This window comes from Filicampus tigris, chromosome 11, assembly GCF_054856515.1.
Source record: "Filicampus tigris isolate MCC_2025a chromosome 11, RoL_Ftig_1.0, whole genome shotgun sequence".
Taxonomy (NCBI): Eukaryota; Metazoa; Chordata; class Actinopteri; order Syngnathiformes; family Syngnathidae; genus Filicampus; species Filicampus tigris.
Genome location: NC_141227.1, coordinates 7,660,001 through 7,682,394, shown reverse-complemented (window position 1 = coordinate 7,682,394; position 22,394 = coordinate 7,660,001). Strand labels below are relative to the sequence as shown.

Sequence of the window (22,394 nt, the reverse complement as noted above, 5' to 3'; positions counted from 1 at the left end):
AAATAGAGTCAGCTGGAGACATCATACAAATCATATGATCCTCTCCATTTTACTTCACATTATGCACAGTTTAATACAATCTTGGAGCCCGAGTCAACAAGAAAATGGTTTCCAGTTTGGCAGGAGAAACGCAAACGTTCCGCTGATCTTGTTAAAAAAAAACATGCTTGGTAGGTTGATTGGACTCTCTAAATTGCCCCTAGGTGTGATTGTGAGTACAGATGTTTGTCTCTGTGTGCCCTGCGATTGGCTGGCAACCGATTCAGGGTGTCCCCCGCCTACTGCACGAAGACAGCTGGGATAGGCTCCAGCACGCCCCGCGACCCTTGTGAGGATAAGCGGTATCAATAATGGATGGATGTTCTATGCAGGCCCACTAGTTGAAACAAGGCAAAATATGATTCATATAAAATACGAGTTAAGCAGCAAAATCCACCCGTTGACGTTGAAAAGGACAGTATTGCACAACTGTTCTGTTCCAAGTGTGAACTGGGGTTCCAATTCAAGTTTGTCACTGCGCTTGTGTGCAATAAAATAGGTCAAGATTCTGATTCTGACAAAAAAGTTAGTGTCTAGTGAGGAAGGCGTATGGGACAAAATGTGACCTTACCGGAACAAAAATCATTGTTGTTTTCAACTTTGGCATAACATGCACTAATGACAAATAATTACTAATGACTAATAACATTTTTTTTCACCTACGAGGCACTCAAAAGCGCTTCAACACTGATTCCTCATTGACATGACGCAGCATCAGAAGCAACTGGTGGTTCAGTATCTTACTCAAGGACACTATGACATACTCACAATGTGACGGGGGTCACACCCACCATTCTGGTTTGTGAGACAACCAGACCCGTCACCAGAGCCCTGCCTGCTCATCGCCGACGGACGCCCGTTTAAAATTAGAGGCGGACTGGCCTATAGGTACTATTTTCTTACCCCCGAGAAAAAAGGCGAATGATGGATGACGGAAGGGTACCCACGCTGCAGACGGATGACAAATAACGGACGCTCAATTTGTAGTAAAATGCCCAGTTCTGCAAATAAGTACATGTCTTACAGAAATTACATTTACATTGATTGTTTTTTAATAAAAAGATTCAGTGACACAGAACAAATCAGTTTGGATTCTGCTAAACCTTTTGTTGGCACAGATACATCCTGATAATGTTTATATTTTTTAATTGATGTTTTACAATGCCAACTTGCTCCACTATTTCATAAACAGAAACGTACAACTTTCAAAGCTTCTCGATATAGTAAAAGTACTGCGCTGTCAACAGGACTGAGGGATGTGAAGTCAGGGTAGAAAATCAACTAAAATTGTAATAAAATTCCCATTGCCAACAATTTTGGTAAGTGACTTCTCACCTCGCAATTTTTTATGACATTTGAAAAATTACAGCAACCGAACAAAAATATTTCTCAGAAGCAACTAGCTGAAGCTCAATATATACCTTCATTTTGACTTCCTACCTATGCCCAACAAGTAGTACTTGTCTAGTCCTGATGGCCACATGACGTTGTGGTTAATCGTAAATATCACAACACATTAGCATTTGTTTTTGGAAAAATACATTTATTCACAGATTCCAAAGGGCTGAACTGAGACATTGTGGGGATGCAAGAAGCTCACCAAGTTTACACATGCAGGTTAATTATTCCCAAGTAGTGTCTTTTCACAATAAAGTCACATTTTCTCCTTCCTCTGAGGGAAAACAGCAACTTGGAGCTTTTGTGGCCACTGCCCCATCCTTGTGCACACTTTTGTAAAAATCAAGCAGTTCAACCTACTCGTGGTAAATTCTTATTGACAGTTGACCCGATTCACATTCTTAATTGTTGCTGTTGGAACATTTAAGTTGGCGGTACTGGATTTCGGCTGTGTACGAAATGAGTGAGCAGTTTGATTTTTTCCACAAGTCCTGAAGATGCCTGTGCCATTACAACATTCACCGGTGTCTCCCAAGTGACAACGACCTTATAAGGGTGTGATCGCATAACAAAAGAAAAAGGTTTTCATCGTACACTCGCTTTTGTGTTCTCATGGGACCAGCATGTCCGTGTTTCCTTCCCCCGGATAAAAGTCCTTAATTAATTTCATAAGATGTGATTGTTTTTAACGAGCATTCCAGACAATCAAGTTGAAGGCTACCAAGGTCTTAAAACGCAAAACGTTTGTTCACATTGTTCTCTTGGGAGCAATTTGAGGAGGAAAAGCATAAAGGAAGATTCCTGACAGGTAAATCACCCATGCTTCCTGGGTGTGTCTGTGTTTCCAATTCTTAACATTTTAACTTTCATACATCCCAAACACTAGCAAAGGGGACGTTTCCAGTAACTGTTATAAAACAACAATTTATTATTTAAAAAAAACCCTCACTGCTGTATGTGTGTGTACACATTCTCTGGTGTGCATGTTTGTGTGTGTTGTCCATTTTCAGCAGACAGAAGCATCGGAGGTTTAAAAACAAATCTTGGCTGGATTCCGGCGGTATGTCGTCGTCGAGGTGCGGAAAACATTTGGGGGAGACTGAGTGATCTCCCCCTAACCTCACCCACCCTTGGTCTATCTATCTACATCGGTCTCAGGCTTCCTCCTGCTCAGGGAAGTTGAGGATCTTACGGTGGGCTTGCCTCATGTACTGCTGCTGTTTGAAGTACACTTTGAAGGCCCCCTTGATGGCCACGAAGGCAATTCCTCCCTGTGAAGGGAACGGTTTCAGCACATATTAACATCTTTATAGACTTTTTCATCATCTTTGTAAACAACAGGCATCACAGGTCTTTTCTGTGAATTTTACACTAGCGTATGTGAGAGAGACATTTATGGGTCGACGCACCAGGATGGTCCTCTGCAGGTTGGAGTTGACACTGCTGAACATGAGCTTCCCCACAATGGTAGCGATGGTGGGGAACACCAGCGCGCCGCACAGGATCCGGGTGGCGGAGACGTGATCGGCCAGGGGGCTCGCCTCGGCCGGGATGCGAGGGACCGGGCAGCCGATCCCTGTGGAGACGCTCATAATCACTGATGGTGGATGAGATGACAGTCAAAGTCTTTTCATCCGCAATAGGTGAAAATCCATGATACAGAGAGACTGTGGCCTGTACTTATGGTTTGACAAATAAAATAGATGTGACAGGTTTTTTTTTCCACACTTGATAAATGGTCATTTACATGCGCGGGTGTTTACATGGTATGTGTTAATATTTGTTGAAGTTGCATATTTATTTATATTTTTAATCCAAGATATTTTATTGTTCTACAACTCAATAATATTCTTGAGAAATGAAAGATCACTGCTCTTAAAAAAAGGGTGCACTTGAATTGTTTTTGTTCTAAGTCTCGTGATGGTTAATCGTTTATCGTGACAGTTTCTGGGAAAATATATCCTGAAAGATTTGTCATCGTGACAGAGACCATATTAATATTAAAAAAAAAATTTAAATAGTTATAACGCTCCCTCACTCTATAAATGAATTTAAAACTTATTAAAACACATTTTATTGTATGCCTTGTCGCCTCTTCTCACTATCACCAAGAAATGTGAGACTATTGAATAACATCACTTTTGAGAAAGCATCAAGAAGACGCTCCAATTAAGAGGCACAGCGTGCTTGCTTCAAGCTGTTTGTCACTCCAAGACAAAGTTTACTTTAGTGAATCGTCATCACCACGGATGGACTATGTATAGTGGAAGCTACTCAGCATTATGATTTCCACTAAAGAGGGAAAACAAAAATGTGCATTGCTAACCAGGGAAGATGCTGTTGAGGATCTGCAGTTTGTTGGAATACTTCCTCCACAGGCGCAGAACGTAATCCTCCCAGCGGATCATCTTGCCGAGGATCAACATGACAGGGATGGTGGGCAGGCCGATAAGAAGGAAGAGAGGGTCGGCCCGCTCCATCACATCGAGACCCTCCTTGTGACCCACCACCTGCGGATAGGACAGAATATCAACCACATTTTAGTCCACCAGGCTTTTTCACTCCACTTTCATTATTAAGTGTTTTTTTTTTTTTTTTTTTAATAACACTGCTCAACAGCAAATTCTAATCATAAATGGCTCTATGTATTTTTGACGCTGATTTAAAAAATGTCAATTATTTTTTTTTGCTAGCACATCAGGTTGTTCATATATTTTCAAATTTTGTTTTTAAGTTTGACCTATAAAAGCTTGCACAATACGAATTTGACCATGCATTGTAATTTATAGCTATGATGTTTCAGAAAAAAATTGTATCCATTGCAGAACCTAACCTTTAATTTATAAATATTACTATATTACCATAATACACTTTACATTATTGTTACCATATTATTATGAAAACCTCATGTGCTGTAGAAAATACAAAGGCAGATTCGGAATCAGCGCAAACAAAAAAAAATCTTGCAAAGTTTTCTTGCATCTCTGATTAAAAAATGTATTAAAAATGTGTCGACCAGTGTAAATGGATTCCTAATTTGAGTGTTAGCCTGGATCATTTTTAAATGATGGATAAAAGATATAAAATTCCAGCTAAAGTGAAGTAATAACCAGAAGTTGCTTTGATGGACTCCACTGGTCAGACCTGCATGACGGTGACGGCGCCGTACGTGACGGCAGTCCAGTATATGGATCCCACCATGATGCCGGCGGCAGCGAAGGGTCCGGCCTTGGAGATGAGTCGGTCGGCCAGGTCCAGTACGTAGACCACAGGCCCTGATGGAGACAAACATCAAAACTCAATCCGGAGTATCACGATATCATGGCCACTTGCACAATATAATGATATCAAATACAAATACAGACCAACTACGAAGAGCAAATTAGCATGTAAATAAATATCTCCCTAATATTGGGGCCACACAGCCACTTAGATTGAACATGGGCTGAACAGCTTCTTTTCTGCAGCATATGGATGAAATCAAAGGTGCAAATTCAACAAGCCCGACAATTTCCATTTGCTGGCAGATCAAGTGATGGAAGGGAGATGGTGGAGGAAATCCATTCAATCATTTCAGGTTCTGAGGGAGGGTAATTCTGAATTTATGGGATTATTTTGGGCCATGGGACAGACTGTGTTTGCGGAAGTTCCTACCAGTTGCCACTCTCTCCACAATTGGTGCATGAGTTCCGAGAGACACCAAGGACCGCAAACATGTTAAATACTTTGAGTTTCTGCAATTTCACCTCCTGCCAAACTTTTGAAACTGCCCGGGGCTTTTTAAAAAAAATTAACTACTCCTGTGCAAATTGATGACAGAGTAGGATTTCCTTCCGCTCTCATCCTGCCTGAGTGTTAGGTTTAATGGAAAATAGGTCGGCCTTTAATGATACGCCAACATGACTGAGAGCCAAGCATTTCCTTAGATGCACTGACAGATGATTTTGTAATTAAGATTATTTAAAAGGGGGGTGGCAACTGCAGTGCTTCATTAGTATGTGTGTGTTAGTTCTGTGACGGCAATCGAGGAGCAACCGAGGACACATTGTCCTTTGAGCCATGCTAATGGGCTCTCTTTGGCTCTGCAGCAGGCGATAATGGGAGTGCTGCTGCACAGGCATACGACTGCACTTCAACCCGCTTCCATCGCTCCTTGCGCCACATTTCTATGACAATAAACAAAAGCTGGCTAAATAGAAAAGCTGATATGTGGCTGCGGGGTTTAGCAGCAGGGAGTTTGTGGAAACGAGTTGAGCTCAGCAGTAACCCTGAGAGGATGACAACTCTCATTAGCTCCATTTCCCAAACTGAAAGCTGTCATCAGTGTTACCAAGCTGTGAAATTTCTATTATTCTGATGACTAATTAAGGTACAGCATGTGCAGTCAAACAATACTCATTGAACATCAGGCTGTGTGTATAAAAGAAAGCTATAATGTATGAGGCACACCACTGTAATAAAATAAAGGCTGCAACGAAACAGTCGAGTCATTGCAGCAGTGATGCGGCTGAGCCACTTCAAACTCACCTTGCTGACTCTAAGGTGATATAACAGAAAGCCCCGATGATCTCATATACACAATATGCATTTGTTTTCGCTCGCTATGCAGGACTACTGCATCAACACTCAAATGTGTATTAAGTGTATTTATAATACAGTACAGTCATAACCAAACACATTGGCACTCCTGTGCTTCTGTCGGATAATGCCCCACTTATCCCAGAAAATTGTATCAATTACAAAGTCTTCGGTATTCATTCCACACAGAACTCCCAAAATTGACTGGGATAAATTATCGGCACCTTCATCTTAATATTTGGTAGCACTTCCTTTGTAAATATATAAATGAAATCATTTGCTTTCATAACCATCAGCAGCTTTCTTACATTTTGACTCATTCTTCATTGGCCAAGTGTGCCAGTCATCTCAGATTTGAAGGGTGTTACGCAGAGCAGGGCGTTCCGTGTATCTGTCACTGATGGACGCACGTTTTGCTGACGGTTGAGTGAACATTTTTAAAATAAACGGATTAAGCACAGAGGGAAACCCCTAAAGTCCGCCATCCGTCTGCAGTCCGTCATTAGTCTATGTTTCGTGGCGAGGCTTCCATTGCCGCGGCGAGGGAAATAGTGAGTTGTTGTTGATTGGGGGACAGATGCGAGTGAGGAACCAAGCTGTCAAACCAAGCAGGCAGGCTTCCAAAGCGCAGTGAGTCACTATTTCTATTCAAATATTGACGCGGTGGTTGGGTGGGGGAGTATTTGGGATACTGGTGAAAGTTTAGTCGTACTCGCCGATGGCCGAGTGTTTAAAACTAGAGGCGGAGGGGTCTATAGATGGGTACTCATTTTTCACCCTCGGAATGAAAGGCGAATGACGGACGATGGAAGGGTACCCACGCTGCAGACGGTTGACGAATAACGGACGTTCAATATTTAGTAAAATGCCAGGCTCTGGTCTTACGTTGGTTTTAGATCTGGGCTCATTGCTGGCCACTTCAGAACTCTCCAGTGCGTTGTCTTAAGTCATTTCAGATGGGACATTGATGGAGACCGAGCTTTAAGACATTGGGGCCTACATTGCAGCCCAAAATCTTTTGGTAGTCTTCAGATTTCATGATGTCATGCATACTGTCAAGGCATCCCGTATCAAAAACACATCAGTCCATCACTGACGGACGAGATTGGTCACAATTACTCCGATGGAAAAAATCCACTTCCATCAGTGCTTAGGCTTTCATTTTTAAAAAGTGTCTCGTCATTCGTCAATCGTTAGCAAGAACGGGCGGCCGTCAGTGATTGAATGCCCACCTCAGAGAACTGCTAATACCGTCTGTCACCGGTATAGCTGGGAGATATGCCCATATATATCGCAAAGACGATAGAAAAGATTTTACCATGCCACCTTTCTAGTTTCGTTTCTACCGTCATTTGTCAACTGCAGCTAATAGCGTGTAATAAAAGTCGTCACAGGAAGATTTATTTGGTGATCAAAAGCTTTCACTTATCAATCTTATGCCACACAGCCACCACCAGCTAACATATCATACTACATTACAAACTTACTGGCAAAATTAAATCCAAGAGTCATTGAAAATTAATATATAACGAAGTGGGTGAATGCAAATACAAATGCTGCTTCGGGAAAGAATAAACGAACAACAACAAACCTGTAATTATTAACTATTTACCAAAAAAAAGAGCTGTCTAGTCATGCTGGGTACGTCTTCAAACTACACAAGCCTATCAGTTTGCATTTTGAGCCTCATCAAGACAAAGAATAACAAAACTATGAATGACAGATTTGTAAGTTTTTGCCATAATTGAATAAGCGGAGACCATCCTAAAAAGCTCCTCTGAGTTGCCTACGTCACATTGTAGCTGGGTAGTCGGCAGGTTGATGCGAGACGCTGCAACAGCTAGCTAGTGTTGCAGATCTGACAGAAGCACAAATGTGCCAATGTTTTTGCCCATGACTGTTTATAAAGTGAATTTGATAGCCTGCATGATGAGTAACAGGTTAATCAACAATATCATCTCTCTCAACGGTGTTGCTTTATGGCATCTTCTGTAAACTGAGCCGCCACAAAAATACCAAACGTGAGTGAGATTGCTGTTGCTCTGAGAGGTGCAATTTCAAAGATGATGAATTCAATGATCTTAATTTGAACATCAGTTTTTTTCAATAGAGAGCATTGACTGCAGGTCATGTCCTTTAAGTGCACAACGAGTTGCAATTTTGCAGCGCTTTCTTAACTACTTATGAGTGATTGTTTCACGCCATACAGTATGTGAACGTTTGACTACTCAAGAAAATGCCCTTCATAAGAGACATCCTGTCAAAATTCATTAATTTACCAGAAGCAGCATCACATTGTTCTCTGCTCGGCCTTTGACGAGCTGCTTTATCAGCTTACTTAACCTAGTTTACCTCCAGCATCACACTGCCAAATTCAGAGTACTATAAATGCTTCTGTATGACACCAGGCAGTAAGGCTACAGACCTTTCTAACTAAAATCAACACACATAATTTCTTATCCCTATAAATGAATTAGGTGATTCCGTGAAAAATGTAAAGACAGCGGACCTTATGAACTCTCTTCATGATTCCAATTCAAAGGTCTTTATCACAGGAAAATGAAATCGTGGATTCCGAAGATAAATTACCATTTCTGTTAGGGCTTGAACAATTACAGTCAGACAATTTAATCAGCCAATATTAGCCTTGTTCTGTCTATAATTCATATCGGTATTGTTGTAAGCGTTAAGGGATCAAAAATAAGTTATTTTATTCAAAATGCCAGCCATTTGCACTGATCGCAATTCAACATTTGGGAATGCTTTTGATTGCAAAATAATAATAATAATAATAATAATAATAAAATAATAATTTTTTAAAAATTGCATCCACACCAACCCGCACAAGTATGTTTTAAGCGCATTCACAAGCAATGTGTGGTCGTGGACTACGGCCCCTCTAGATGTGGAATGCTCCTACAGATTGCTTCCCTCATCTGGATCCTCAGTGCCTTGCCATGTCTCTACACTGTCACTTAGTATTATTATTATTATTATTATTATTATTATGGAGAGTCCCCTCAGTTCCCAGACTGCAGGATGTCATCCCTGCAGGCAGACCGAGCACACTGCTCAGCGTGGAGTCTCCCATGAGGTGATATTGTAGTTAAGACTTTTAAATTTATATCTATCAAACATATAAATAACATGTATTAAATATATAAATATTTAAACAGGATACAAAGTAAATATTTTGTGCTCAAACACTATCTTTTTATTCTCATTTTTCAATCATGCGCCTGTGACTCACTCTCTCTATTACGCAACACATGAGGACGCATGAGCCTGTGACATGTTGAAACTGACGATAGTGTGCGGGAAGAAGGGTGTCGAGGCACATTTCTCAGACTTCTCTAATGACTAATTAGAAATCTACTAACTACTTTTCTGTAACGTCACGTCAATACTGAGTGCGGAGCTGGGAGCGTACGTGTCACGCACTCGTACTGCCGCCTAGAGTACAGTCGTTGGGGAGGCGCAACAAAAACAAAAGAGGCACCGTGGAAACGGTTTGTCGGCATGCTGCAGGGATACAAGTGCGGTCTGTGACAGACTTGCATGACAACCACACTCATAACAAAGTGACAAAAACAAATGCAAACTAATAGCAACGCCAAACTTGGTTCACAACAATCTTATACTAAAAACGCTGCTGCGTCCTAGTGGCTTGGACCCCAGAAGTGCCCCTGCACTGAAAAAAAAGTACTTCACTCCTGGAAGCAGATGATTAAAATGTGGTAAACTAACATACTTTTCTACTCTTTTCTTCGAACATATTACAATGATATATGTTAGTTTAACACGATTTTAATCATATGCAACTGAAGTACATGTCAGAATTGAGTAAATCAAAACGATTTGTTATTTCTGTGTGGTAAGACCAACAAGATGGCGGACTCAGTGTCTATCAGGGCCCACCGTGGTTTGCCACTGATGTAGCAGTCAAGGTACAGTCAATGACTACGTTCTCACGGTAACTCAATTCAGATTGTGTTTGCCCATATACAATATAATACAATACATCTTTATTTATATAGCACTCTCACAACAGCTGCAGCAGTAACAAAGATCTTTATAGAACATTTAATATAATATAACAAAATTACAACAGAACACCAGTGTTTTTCCTGAGTTGAAAATTGCGTGGCGGTCGCCTCGAGCTAATTTTGTGGAGCCCCCAGCCATAGCGATTGATATCGCTCAACACAGCGTAAAGCTCAAGAATGGGAGTCCTAACCTGTCTGACTTAGTCTGCTTATGTAACATGCGGTGCATATCCTTCTTCACTCAGTTCCTAAAATTTAAGGTAAATTAAATACGAGACCTTTTAATTACATTTGAAATTAAATTCAAGCAACTTCACTTCATGTTCCTAATGCCACATTGTCCAAAGTTGCTACAGTACATAAATAGCATACATCCGCTCTTAAGAGTCCTGACTAAAGCCACATCACTGTTTTGTTAGTTCCACTATATTGATTGTGCGAGGTTACCACAAAAGTCATTCATTAAATAGTTTAAGATTGATCATATACTTTTAAATTTGGCACTATTTAATAGGGATGTCACGATATTCAAATTTCACAATACAATATCACGATATGAACCTCACACTACGATAATTATCACGATATTGTGGAGAGGTTGGCGATGTATAAAAAGCTCATGATACTGTATAAAAAAAATCACGATATTGCAAAACCAAAAAAAAAGCTAATATTTAAAAACATCACAATATTCTGTTTTTGTACATAACAGCATTCACAAAGAAATAGGCTTGGCCATTCATTAAATTAAACTGCACTAATAAACTAACCACCAGAGGGTGCTGGAACTGCACACATTTAAAAAAATTTGGGCTTTTAAACAGATTTGCTGCTATTAATATCGTGACATGACAACGACGATATATATCGTGGCAATTTTAATATTGCGATATCACGGTATTGACGATATTGTGACATCCCTTTTATTTACAATCATAAAATCCTAATTATCGTGTTAAGTGTATTAAAGACATATGAAAGATTGATTTAAGACAGTGCCAATTAAGGCCTTGTTTTTAGATTGATGCTTTCAATACCTTTTAAGATTTTTTTAAGGATCCGCGGCAGTCCTGCTTCAATTATCATGTTCATTTATTACTACTGTCCTTTTTCATAAAACGTACATCACAAATCGCCAGAGGAAAAAGCAACACAACAGTTAATCCTTAAATGCTTGCTGAAAGATCAAGTGAGGTGCGGTGATGGCTCAAGTGATATGCTGACGTCAAGTGTTATGAACGTCTGATGTCCAAGAATTGGTGCGAAAGGTAAAATATATTTTATCTAAACATTTTAAATGAACTCTTTTGTTACAAGCTATACTGCGTCCAAGAGCTATTGCATATTGCATTGTCTTATTTAACTCCATATGAATTGCACAATTACTCAACCATGGTTGGACATCAAAGCTCAGCTTGAATAAATGCTTTAACCTATTAAGGACGGGAGCGCATAACCGCGTTTCTACCACTAGAGCAGGGAGCACTGTTGCGCCAGTCTACCTTTAAAGCCGGGAGAGCGGATGCATCGGTGTCTCTTAGCCAATTGAATGCATCAGAACATACACGTGACGGTGTCGCGAGACCGCGGAGGATGTCGTGGAATTTTTTCGTGCCGTAGATAGGCCAATGGTGGACGCCGTCGATTGCCGGGAGCTCTGATAAGTAACGGCAGTGCTATATAGACGACGCGCACGACCAGTGGAAACAGTAGAACGTGATATGATATGGTTTGTAGACAATGACGAAATTGACGTCTTTGTAACACAATAGAGGATGGTAATTGCCACTCGATTTTTAAAAAAATTCAAATAGTGCTTCTCTTGCACTGACACGTTATTTTTACATCTTCGATTGAAACAGTAAATAATAATAAATTCAGCCTGTGTGAAAGCCACATGTCTAAGCTCTTTAATTCTTTTGGAATTATGTTTCTGTCTGCTACAGGGGCTGAGATATGAATCATTTTTTAAGTGTTGAATTTCTGGGAGAGCTTTTCAAGGGTAATTCCAAAGGCAACCTTAGGTTTTGGGGAGCTGATGAGACAGGCGCTTTAGTCCTTAATGGGTTAAACAACATTGTTTGTCAGTGTTACCATTGGTAGAGCATTAATTATGGGTTCCCTCGGGCACCAATTAATCCTGATGATTAACACTTTCTTCCTAAAATAACAAGCATCCAGCCAAGTGCTAAATATCACATAGACCAGGTATTTACTGGAGCAGAGGAAGTGAGCTGAACCTTCTGCTTATAGCACCTGAATGAGTGACAGCACAGCCTTGGTCTCTATAAATATAAATGAACCTTTCAGGCTTCCTGCAGACAACATTGTCTTGAGGCCAGGTCTCATCTCACATTGCAGCGTCTTGCTCTTTTAAGATAAAATTCGAGTAGCCCTGTGGCTCATGGATAATTCAGTGATAAGTGTGCACAATTAGCTTTAGAAAGGTGTTTTAGGGATAAACATTATTGTAAATGCACCCATGTACCAATCTCTTACACATGATTGAGATTGGAAAAATGGATATTAAGGAAATTCTGGCAAGTTCAACGAACTGACAAGTCATAGCTGATGTTTAAAAATAGCTGGCTGAGATTGACGAGTCAGAATAAATGAAGCTATCAGTTCTCTGAAACATCCATCAGACAATTAATTACCCAAGCGCTAGCCACTCCTAACACAGGCAAAACGTTACGCCAACATACGAAAAGTACAGCTTGTGCTTCTGCAATATGAAATCCTGCAGCTACTTTGACCAGCCCCCCTTTGGCCCGTTTCCAAAGTGCCACTTACCTAGTTTGGGAAAGACAATGAGATACTCTGCATTACACTGTGGACACGCTACGCGTGCTGTGCTATTGCCACGCTGCTTCTCATCCACCCAGCGCTGTAGGCAGGCCTGGTGGACCCACTTGGTGGAACCCCGGCAGCGGCATGGACGCACCCACTCTGCTGTGCGGTCGTCCTCATCTGTTGCAAAGCATACCCAGCAACTCCTAAAACATATACATGACGACAAGTCTGATGAAGACAAAACAGAACCTGGAATGTATGTCAAAAAGTGAATTCAAAATCAATACAATAGCCATAAAGGTCAAGCTGACGAATGTACGTGCTTGCAAAGATCAATAGATATTAGGTAATTAGACAAAAAATGACACTTGTAGCATATACATACAGTATATGGCCTGACCCAAGCACATGTGCAAAAAAAAGATCCCCTTCATTCCGGCTGGTGAATGGGCCTGGCATTTGCACAAAACTACTCAGGGTGCCTTTAGAGCTATTAAGGGTCTGAAAATGTCTGGCACTGAATGAGTTAAGCATGACAAATGTGAATTTTATATATATATATATATATCATACACAGTTTAGTAATTATGGGAACTCAATATCCATGTGACCTGCGTGGATCATTTTCAGACAAATTGTGCTTTCCTGGCATTGCAAAAAGACATTGGGTATGAATTCAAATCATTGGCAAATAGCCCATTCAATCTCATGCATCGGTTTCATGTTGCAAAAAGCTGAGGCGCTCTATCCATGTGTTGTGACTAATGTGTGAGGTGGTCACCTTCCTTGGAAAAAGAGCCACAAACTACACTTAAGACAGAACATGTTACTATTTAACAGACTTAAACGTATTCATTTCTTTACGATTTTTATTCTCCCAAAGTTAATGATATAAGTGAGAGTTAGATGAGACTGAAAAAAAGACACAAAAGTGGGTATTAAGTCGCTCCTGTCAGTACATATTTTAAAAATGTGGATGTTGACACTTCTGAGTTCAACTTTTTTTTAAATTTCTGCCAGTACTACATTTGAGAATTGTTGAATGAAATGTATTCATAGATTAAAAATGTTTATATTTAAGAATTACACATAGAATCAATTATTTCTCCCATCGATTTTGTTTTGTTTTTTTAACTGTGTAAATTATTTTGATGAGAGCCACAAAAACATAAAATAGTAATTCAGCCGCCCTTCTCAATTAAGAAAATGGATTTCATTAATATCTGTCAACTGTGATATAAATAACTTTGACTTGACTTGAAGTAAGTAAGTTTGTGGGTAGCCAAATTGGTTTGTTTGTAATCTATTGCCACCTGCGACTGGTGCCTTCCCAATTGCTGAACGCTAAATAACTATGAACAATTCTAGTTTTACATTAAGTGGCACAGCTAGCTAACTACCAAATGTAGGGCTTCCAAGATTAGTCGACTAAACAAGACGATGTCGACGATAAAAATTTTAGACAATTTAATAGTCGATGAGTCGTTTATGGACTGTATATATTTACTTGTTTGGCGCATTGTTTTTCTCTCCAAACTGCCTCATCTCCCGCTTCTCCTGCTGGTTGTATGCCTGTGTAGAATGCACATGCGCGGTAGTGGTAATCTTGTGAAATCCGTGACACAATCGAAGCATTGTGGGTAATGAAGCATCATGGCTAACTAATGGATAGTTTCATTGTACTCTGCATAATGTATAGTTTTGCTTCCATTTTAAAAGGCACTAAAATATTACAGCTAAAAAAATATGGCCACAGTATCACCTTCATTTCAAGTTGCATCATTTAGAAACAAGTTGGGAATGCTGGTACAACCTACAAAGTTTAACAGAAGTTGAATCCATCATCTTCAGTGTCTTCATTATTAATTTGGACAGACCTTATAGAATTCAAGGCGTAGGCCAGGGGTGCCCACACTTTTTCAGCCTGAGAGCTACTTATGACATGACCGAGTCAAAATGATCTACCACCTACTAAAAATGCAAAACACATTTTTTATAAATATATGGAGGATTATTTTTTATATGTACCGTATATGCTAGTGTACCTTGTATGACTGCATCAACGTACAGGTCATTCTCAAAAAATTAGCATATTGTGATAAAGTTCATTATTTTCCATAATGTAATGATAAAAATTAAACTTTCATATATTCTAGATTCATTGCACACCAACTGAAGTAGTTCAAGCCTTATATTCTTTTAATATTCATGATTTTGGCAAAAAAGTAAAGAAAAAACAAGTCACCTCATCTCAAAAAATTTGCATATGTCATCCGACCAATAAAGAAAAAGGGGTTCTTAATATACAAAAAAAAAAGTCAACCTTCAAATAATTATGTTCAGTTATGCACTCAATACTTGGTCGGGAATCTTTTGCAGAAATGACTGCTTCAATGCGGCGTGGCATAGAGGCATTCAGCCGGTGGCACTGCTGAGGTGCTATGGAGGCCCAGGATGCTTCGATAGAGGTCATGCTGAAAAATGAAATCTTCATCTCCATAAAGCTGTTCAGCATATGGAAGCATGAAGTGCTCCAAAATCTGATAACTAGCTGCACTGACCCTGCCCTTGATAAAACACAGTGGACCAACACCAGCAGCTGACATGGCACCCCAGAGCATCACTGACTGTGGGTACTTGACACTGGACTTCAGGCCTTTTGGCAGTTCCTTCTCACCAGTCTTCCTCCAGACTCTGGCACCTTGATTTCCGAATGACATGCAAAATTTGCTTTCATCCGAAAAAAGTATTTTGGACCACTGAGCAACAGTCCAGTGCTTCTTCTCTGTAGCCCAGTCCAGGCGCTTCTGCCGCTGTTTCTGGTTCAAAAGTGGCTTGAGCTGGGGAATGCGGCACCTGTAGCCCATTTCCTGCACACGCCTGTGCACGGTGGCCATGGATGTTTCTACTCCAGACTCAGTCCAAAGCTTCCGCAGCTCCCCCAAGTTCTGGAATCGGTCCTTCTCCACAATCTTCCTCAGCGTCCGGTCACCTCTTCTTGTTGTGCAGCGTTTTCTGCCATACTTTTTCCTTCCCACAGACATCCCACTGAGGTGCCTTGATACAGCACTCTGGGAACATCCTATTTTATCAGAGATTTCTTTCTGTGTCTTACCCTCTTGCTTGAGGGCGTCAATGATGGCCTTCTGGACAGCAGTCAGGTCGACAGTCTTACCCATGATTGTGGTTTTGAGTAATGAATCAGGCTGGGAGTTTTTAAAGGCCTCGGGAATCGCTTTCAGGTGTTTAGAGTTAAGTCGTTGATTCAGATGATTAGGTTAATAGCGCGTTTAGAGTACCATTTCATGATATGCTAATTTTTTTTAGATCTTCTTGACTTTTTTGCCAAAATCATCAATATTAAAAGAATGAAAGGCTTGAACTACTTCAGCTGGTGTGCAATGAATCTAAAATATATGAAAGTTTAATTTTTATCATTACATTATGGAAAATAATGAACTTTATCACAATATGCTAATTTTTTGAGAAGGGCCTGTATATAGCACAATACAGTACAACAAACAAAATATGTTTTGTAATTACCTTACTCTGATGACTTGCACTGAATGGAATCAGCCAGGGACGCATAGTCCGGACAATAGTTGCTGATAGCCAGCCTCAAGCAGATTCGCAGCAACAACAATCCACACATTTGCTCCATTCGGCGCGTATAAAAAAGTCAACTTTTTTGCACACTATGCTAATGCTATCAATATTGCTGTCTTGGTTAAGTTCAAGAACAGTAAAATAAAAACATTTTAAAAAGCTGCCGAGCGAACAGGACGCTGTGCGGCTGTGTGTGACGTAGTATGTCCGATGCTGGTTGGCTGCAAATGACAAAAAAAGTTGACTCCGAATGGGGCAAATGGGTGGATTTCCGGTGCTTTGCTCCGCGTCCGACCGCTCCAAACGCATCATTCGCGCCGCCCCACACGCAACCGGGCCCGCCCGCGCGAACTACACTGACTCCAATTCAAACGCGCCGCCAGAAACGCTCCCAACACAGATGGTGTGAACGTAGCAATACTGTAGTGAGGACGGATGATAGGCTGTAGGCAAGCCACTCATGTCACTTGTTAAATTTTAAAAAAAAATAAGAAAAGTGAAACAAGCGCTCTGACTCAAAAATTAGAACAGTTTAGATGGACAGTAGGGGGAGGGTAAAAAACACAGTGCTCTAAGGCTGCTCGATTATGAATATAATATTAATCACGATTGTTTTGGTAATAATTGAAATCACGATTATTCAAACGATTATTTATTTTTTGCTACAAAACAAGAACAGGTTTAAACATGTAAAAAAAAATAATAAGACAAAATTCTTTGAAACGCTATAATTTAAGTTTGTTTTGGACCCAACATTTAGTAATTTTTTTTTTTAATTAAAGCTAATGTGCTAATGTGTAAATTAAAGTGTGGTTTCCTTGTATAAACAAAAGAGTTAACTTGCTATGCACTTATAAATTGCCAAGGTAGTAAACTGCTTGGAGTAAAATGCCAATTTTGACAGGATAACAGACATGCTATTCATCTATACATTTAGACCTTTGTCTGGAGCCTTTTTTTTTTTTTTAAGTTTACACATAGTAAACAAAGTTAAATTAATTTGCTTCTGATAAATTATAAATTGTATATGCTGATAGGGTCAAACTAATTTAAATGCTGATTGCTACATACTAGTATGTAATCTATACAATATTTCTAAATTACAGTAGGCCATATATAAACTGTATTACAATATAATTGCATTTGAGGCAATTTGCAACAAAAATGAACACAAACAATTTGACTTCACATTATAGACTACACAAGAAATTTAACTTAAGTCGCAGCAATAATGTTTAGCATGGTTTCTATTTTTGTGCTAGTAAAAGTAGTGTATATTTGCATAAGATATGTTATTTAAAATAAATCCCTCGTGCCGACTGCGAAGTGGAGTCTGTGCCCTAAATATTTGGAAGCCTTGTCCGGGCAATAGATTCTGTTATCTTTTTGTGTCTCACCGATGTTGATGGGTGGGGGTTGCTGCATACAGTGTTTCAACGACTGAGATTTGCGTTGCGGATGACGCCAAATCTAACCCTGTGTTTTCTTGCTTTGGTGTATCATAACATTATCGTAAACCAAACGATGGTTGAATAGATTCGTTGTGTTGCCGGTGGATGCAGAGACAACTTGCACTTTATACGTCTTTGCTCGCCGTCTTACACGGCAAACCCAAAATGTAACCAAATAAGCGATTTCGCCTTGCCTTGCTTGTTTACAAGTCGTTCCTCCTGAGTAGGAGCGTGTGCAGTGTGACTTGAAGGGTACGGGCTGGCTGGCTGGCTAACTAGCTAGCTAGCTCGGAGAGGGCGGCGCGGCAGAGTAACTTGTGTGCGCATGCCTCAAAACAACTCAAAATTACTATTAATAATCGTTTTTTTATAATTATACCTATTTTGTAATCGTGGAGTGTAATAATCAAAATCGTAATTGAATTTCGATTAATTGCATAGCCCTACAGTGCTCCCACAGATTCATTAGCTCCCATTCAGGTAACCCAGCCTCACAGTAGGACAGGATTTAATAATCCACCCCCGAAATGCAATCCTCAATCAATCCATGCGAAACTCGAAACTGAAACTCACATTTTGCTTCTACAGAGGCTAACAGAATTGGATATTAAGGATTATTTAAAATAATTTTATTAAGATAATTATTTAATCCATAATAATTACATTATTGAAGTTGACTAAATATCAGTCTACTGAACGGTTGCTGGGCAGTAGTCGTACTTGTTTCCATGTTCTAAGTTCTATTACACTGCAGAAAGTTTTGTCCCCATAATATTGTTTCAGTATCTGTATGAAAACAAAGCATTGTAGAAGCATGTGTATTACGGCACAGTAGAGCAAATATTTGCATGGCCATTGACAAAGACAGTGGAAGAATAATCTAGCGCTAGATCACTAAAAGCTAAAATAGTAAGCGAACATTGTGAAAGGACCAACAAAATGCTCCTCAGCATCTAGCAGGGAAAAACTGAATTGCAGGAGTTACCTGCCTGCCTGAGACAGGCCCAGATAAGAGTTGGTAGAGTATTATGTTTGTAAGTGATAGTAGCCAAGTACACAACCGTCTAAAAGAAAGGGAACATGATGTACAACTTCTTGCTATCACCTTTTCAAACATGACCAGGGTCATTGAGTGTAGACATACGCCTGCTATAGGTACAGTTACTAACAATTTGGTAAAAACGAAGTGCTACCTTTGTGTGTGTAACAAACACACACACGCACATGTTTGTTTTTGTAATGTTTCACATACAAATAATGTTAACAATATGATGCCCATTCATGTGCAAAAACAAAAAAAACAAAAAAAAATACAAACATGTATACCAGGCCAGTAGTAGAAGACATTGTTGATATGATGTTAATACACGACAACTGTTTGTCCACCTGGGTCTTATCCAAAAAGGTATTTTTGGTTGAAGCACACTTGCTTGCCTCTTAACACAAAAAACACATGGCAGATGGTTTTCAGTCTTTACACAGAAAACATTGCAAAATTCTACTTCGAGACACATTTGCGTTTACAGACTCTAAAGTAGTGTTGACATGTAAACGTACAGTCTTAATGACGGTCCCTTTCCATTTTGCAAACAAACAAACAAATGAAGTGGCTACAACCAAACTCACAAGGTCCTCCTTTGGAAAATGCTTTGAGAATCCTTAAGACAAGAGAGGCAACACTGTGTCAAAGTCCATTTTGGTAAAAATGTAGTCAAAGTAGTTGTTGCTCTTGTCTGGGGATGCACACCACTATGTATTCTAATCCAGGATTTAAGCACCTGTTCTACACCATTCAACCAGAAAAGATTTAAATTCTGGTCAGACAGGTAGCAAGATGATGCTGGCACATCAGTTATACTGCCTTCATTTCCAGGTATGAAAACAAGTCAGGGATGAAAAAGGTGAGAAATATACGACCCCTCAAGGAGGTCTGGGGCCATGCTCTCCGGAAGAAAATTTTGAATGGTTCGTATTTAAGCGCATCAACCTGATGCATTTTGAGAGAAAAAAACAGCAGAATTAAAAGATAGTACCAATGTACAATAAAGTACATACATCTATACATGGTCACAATATACTATATATAAGCACTCTGAGGGAACAGCTGAGCAGAAGACGGCAATGTTTCAACTTTGGAAAATGGAGGAGTTTCTTGTTTCAGCGACTATTTAATAGCAAAATCCCCAAAAAAGCAAAAAAGTCTACATCCCTAGCCTGCAAATGATCTGGGTTTGACAAAACTGACATCGGTCGGAATAACAGTGCCAAAACGGTCGCTATGAAAAACAATTCACCGGTCTTCATCTGTTCATCTGCCACGAACCACGTGAATTACAAGGAAAACTTTGCGATCATGATCGTGTATCATGAGTGGATTGAATTGTTTACAACTCTTTAAGTCTCAACCAAGATTGCATTTAGCTGCCAACAAAACCACCGTCTGTCACCAGACTACGAAGCCCGCCAGGGGACATCACTAGAAGATTTAAGATTACGTTATAACGTAATACGATTGCGTTTTATTGCAAAATGTGTGCATTATAACACAATAAGTTTCCTGTTTTTAGTAATTATTGCAAAATAACGCAATGTTATTTTAAGAAGGGAATGAAAGACTTCCACTTATGGGTTGTGGCTTTAAGTGCACGGCGGCGCCGGCATGAGCGTGAATGACGGTTTGGAGATTATTACGCTACAGCGATGTCCCAGACAAGGACATGATATGTACTAAAAGTTAACAGCTAGTTAACAAATATAAATTGTAGGGGCGGAAATGATAATCTTTTTTTTTATGCATCGTTCGTTTCATTAAAAAGATCCTGTATCGATTCAGAGGTATTAATAATAGATGTTTAAAGTATAAATTAAAAAAAAAAAAAAAACTAAAAAGATGTGCAAGCGATTACGTGCGTTTGTACGGCAGACGTCTGTGCCGAGGCTTACGTGACAAGATGGCGGAACAAGCAAAACCTCACGCGAACGATGCAATCCTTGTTAAAAGCATCGTTTTTTATGAAGTGTGAGACGAGGCTAAAAATATTTTGGGAACCCAACAAACATGTCACGCTACCACCCAGAGTTGACTGCGGCGAAAGTCGGACCCATTGGAGATGATAAACAACTCTTCAACCAAACTTCAAGAGAGCAAAAAAAATTACCAAATCTATTACAGAGTAATCGGTTGTGGAAGGAAGGGGCCTGTGAGTACAATGTTACTGCAGGGAACGCACAAGAAAAGAAAAAAAAGGACTCATGTTGTTGCGGGCAGTTAATACACGCGGCTCCATGATATCGCAGAAGAGAACAGTGGTCTTTCTTTTTAAAAGAACCCACAACACCCCAGTCGGCACTTGACCCGGTTAGGGATGAACACAGGGACTAAGCACTTCCATCCTTGCGCAGTCCGTCCTTTGAAAAAAAAAAAACAACAACTTCTCGTCCTCCGTCCCCAAAATGGGCATCCGACGGAATGCCCATCTAATAAGTCAGCTGACAAATTAGGCGCAAGACTGAAAACATGCTGAGTAGGTCATGGAAAGGGCAACTTTGCAGTTTTCCCTACTATATGTCAGAGCCCATGTGGCTTGGCAAATGAAACAATTACATTTATAAAAACTACATACAGGCTTCAAAAGTCTTGAATGTGGATGAGTATTGACAGAGGTACTGTAATAGCACTGCTCTTAACAATTCAAAATAAATTACTCAGTAAGACACAACAGCGAAAACTGAATTTTCATTATAAACATAAGCTTGGTTAAAACCCTTATTATATTAAGTATCATCACTTATCGGCTACCTGTGGCTAACAACCGTTGTGATTTTCCATAACGCGCTAATGGTAAATAGCTTCCATTAGCATGCTAGCCATACACTCACCTGTCGAGATTCTGCTGCAAGACCACCGCATCTTCGTCTGCCATTATCGAGAAGAGGAGTGTGTCGTTTATACGCCGTGTTGGTACAACCGATGAGTTAATTTGAAGATAACCATAAAAACGAAAAGCCCGTTAAATCACGGGTACCAGGAACTGGTGCTAGCTAAACTAGCTATGAGGCCTTCGTGTTGATGCGAGTTGCCAGCTACTGACTAAAGCTACTATTAAGCAAAAATATTTTTATTCACGGTTATTGCGCACTATCTTTCTCTTCGCTGCACTCCGCGCAATACCATAAATAACAAACATCTTTATTTTGATTAAGGCCAAGTAATCTGTCACTCATGTTACTACGTCGTTTTGACCGCTTGACTCCGAGCGATCCGATGACAGGCAGCTGTGATGCAGTACAGGCAGGGCAGCACGGCCATGCGTGATTGCGTCATCAAAACAAGGACGTGCCCACTTGACGTTTTCTTCTAACGACTTGGGAAATGTAGTTTAACAACTCATCTGTCAAAGTACAGTACTTTTACGGTAGTCTTGCCATTTAAATAGGGGTGAATTGTTGTACGTCGGCTTCTTTGTCGCATTCTTATAATAAT

General features: G+C 39.9%; 1 protein-coding gene across 2 annotated transcripts; it reads right to left on the bottom strand.

Moving 5' to 3' along the window:
- Nucleotides 1-1,561: 1,561 nt before the first annotated feature.
- On the bottom strand, nucleotides 1,562-22,234 carry marchf5 (membrane-associated ring finger (C3HC4) 5). Of its 2 annotated transcripts, none has more exons than XM_086045386.1 (6): nucleotides 21,791-22,234; nucleotides 12,855-13,057; nucleotides 4,582-4,712; nucleotides 3,764-3,947; nucleotides 2,847-3,034; nucleotides 1,562-2,708 (listed from the first exon to the last, which is right to left on the bottom strand). In XM_086045386.1, exons 1-6 carry the CDS (start codon nucleotides 21,832-21,834, stop codon nucleotides 2,592-2,594), a joined length of 867 nt encoding a protein of 288 aa, XP_085901512.1. In that variant the 5' UTR covers nucleotides 21,835-22,234; the 3' UTR covers nucleotides 1,562-2,591. The 2 variants fall into 2 exon arrangements, with proteins under 2 accessions (XP_085901512.1, XP_085901513.1); XM_086045387.1 differs by having other exon boundaries at nucleotides 2,847-3,013; nucleotides 21,791-22,231.
- Between the last annotated feature and the right edge of the window lie 160 nt (nucleotides 22,235-22,394).

What these genes read in the sequence shown, in the direction of transcription:
- marchf5 (XM_086045386.1), bottom strand. Translation starts at nt 21,834, where the DNA reads ATGGCAGACGAAGATGCGGTGGTCTTGCAGCAGAATCTCGACAG. An exon ending in TTGCAGCAGAATCTCGACAG is followed by an intron (nt 13,058 to 21,790) that starts GTGAGTGTATGG and finishes TATATGTTTTAG; the next exon opens with GAGTTGCTGGGTATGCTTTG. An exon ending in ACCTGCAGAGGACCATCCTG is followed by an intron (nt 2,709 to 2,846) that starts GTGCGTCGACCC and finishes TTCCCTTCACAG; the next exon opens with GGAGGAATTGCCTTCGTGGC.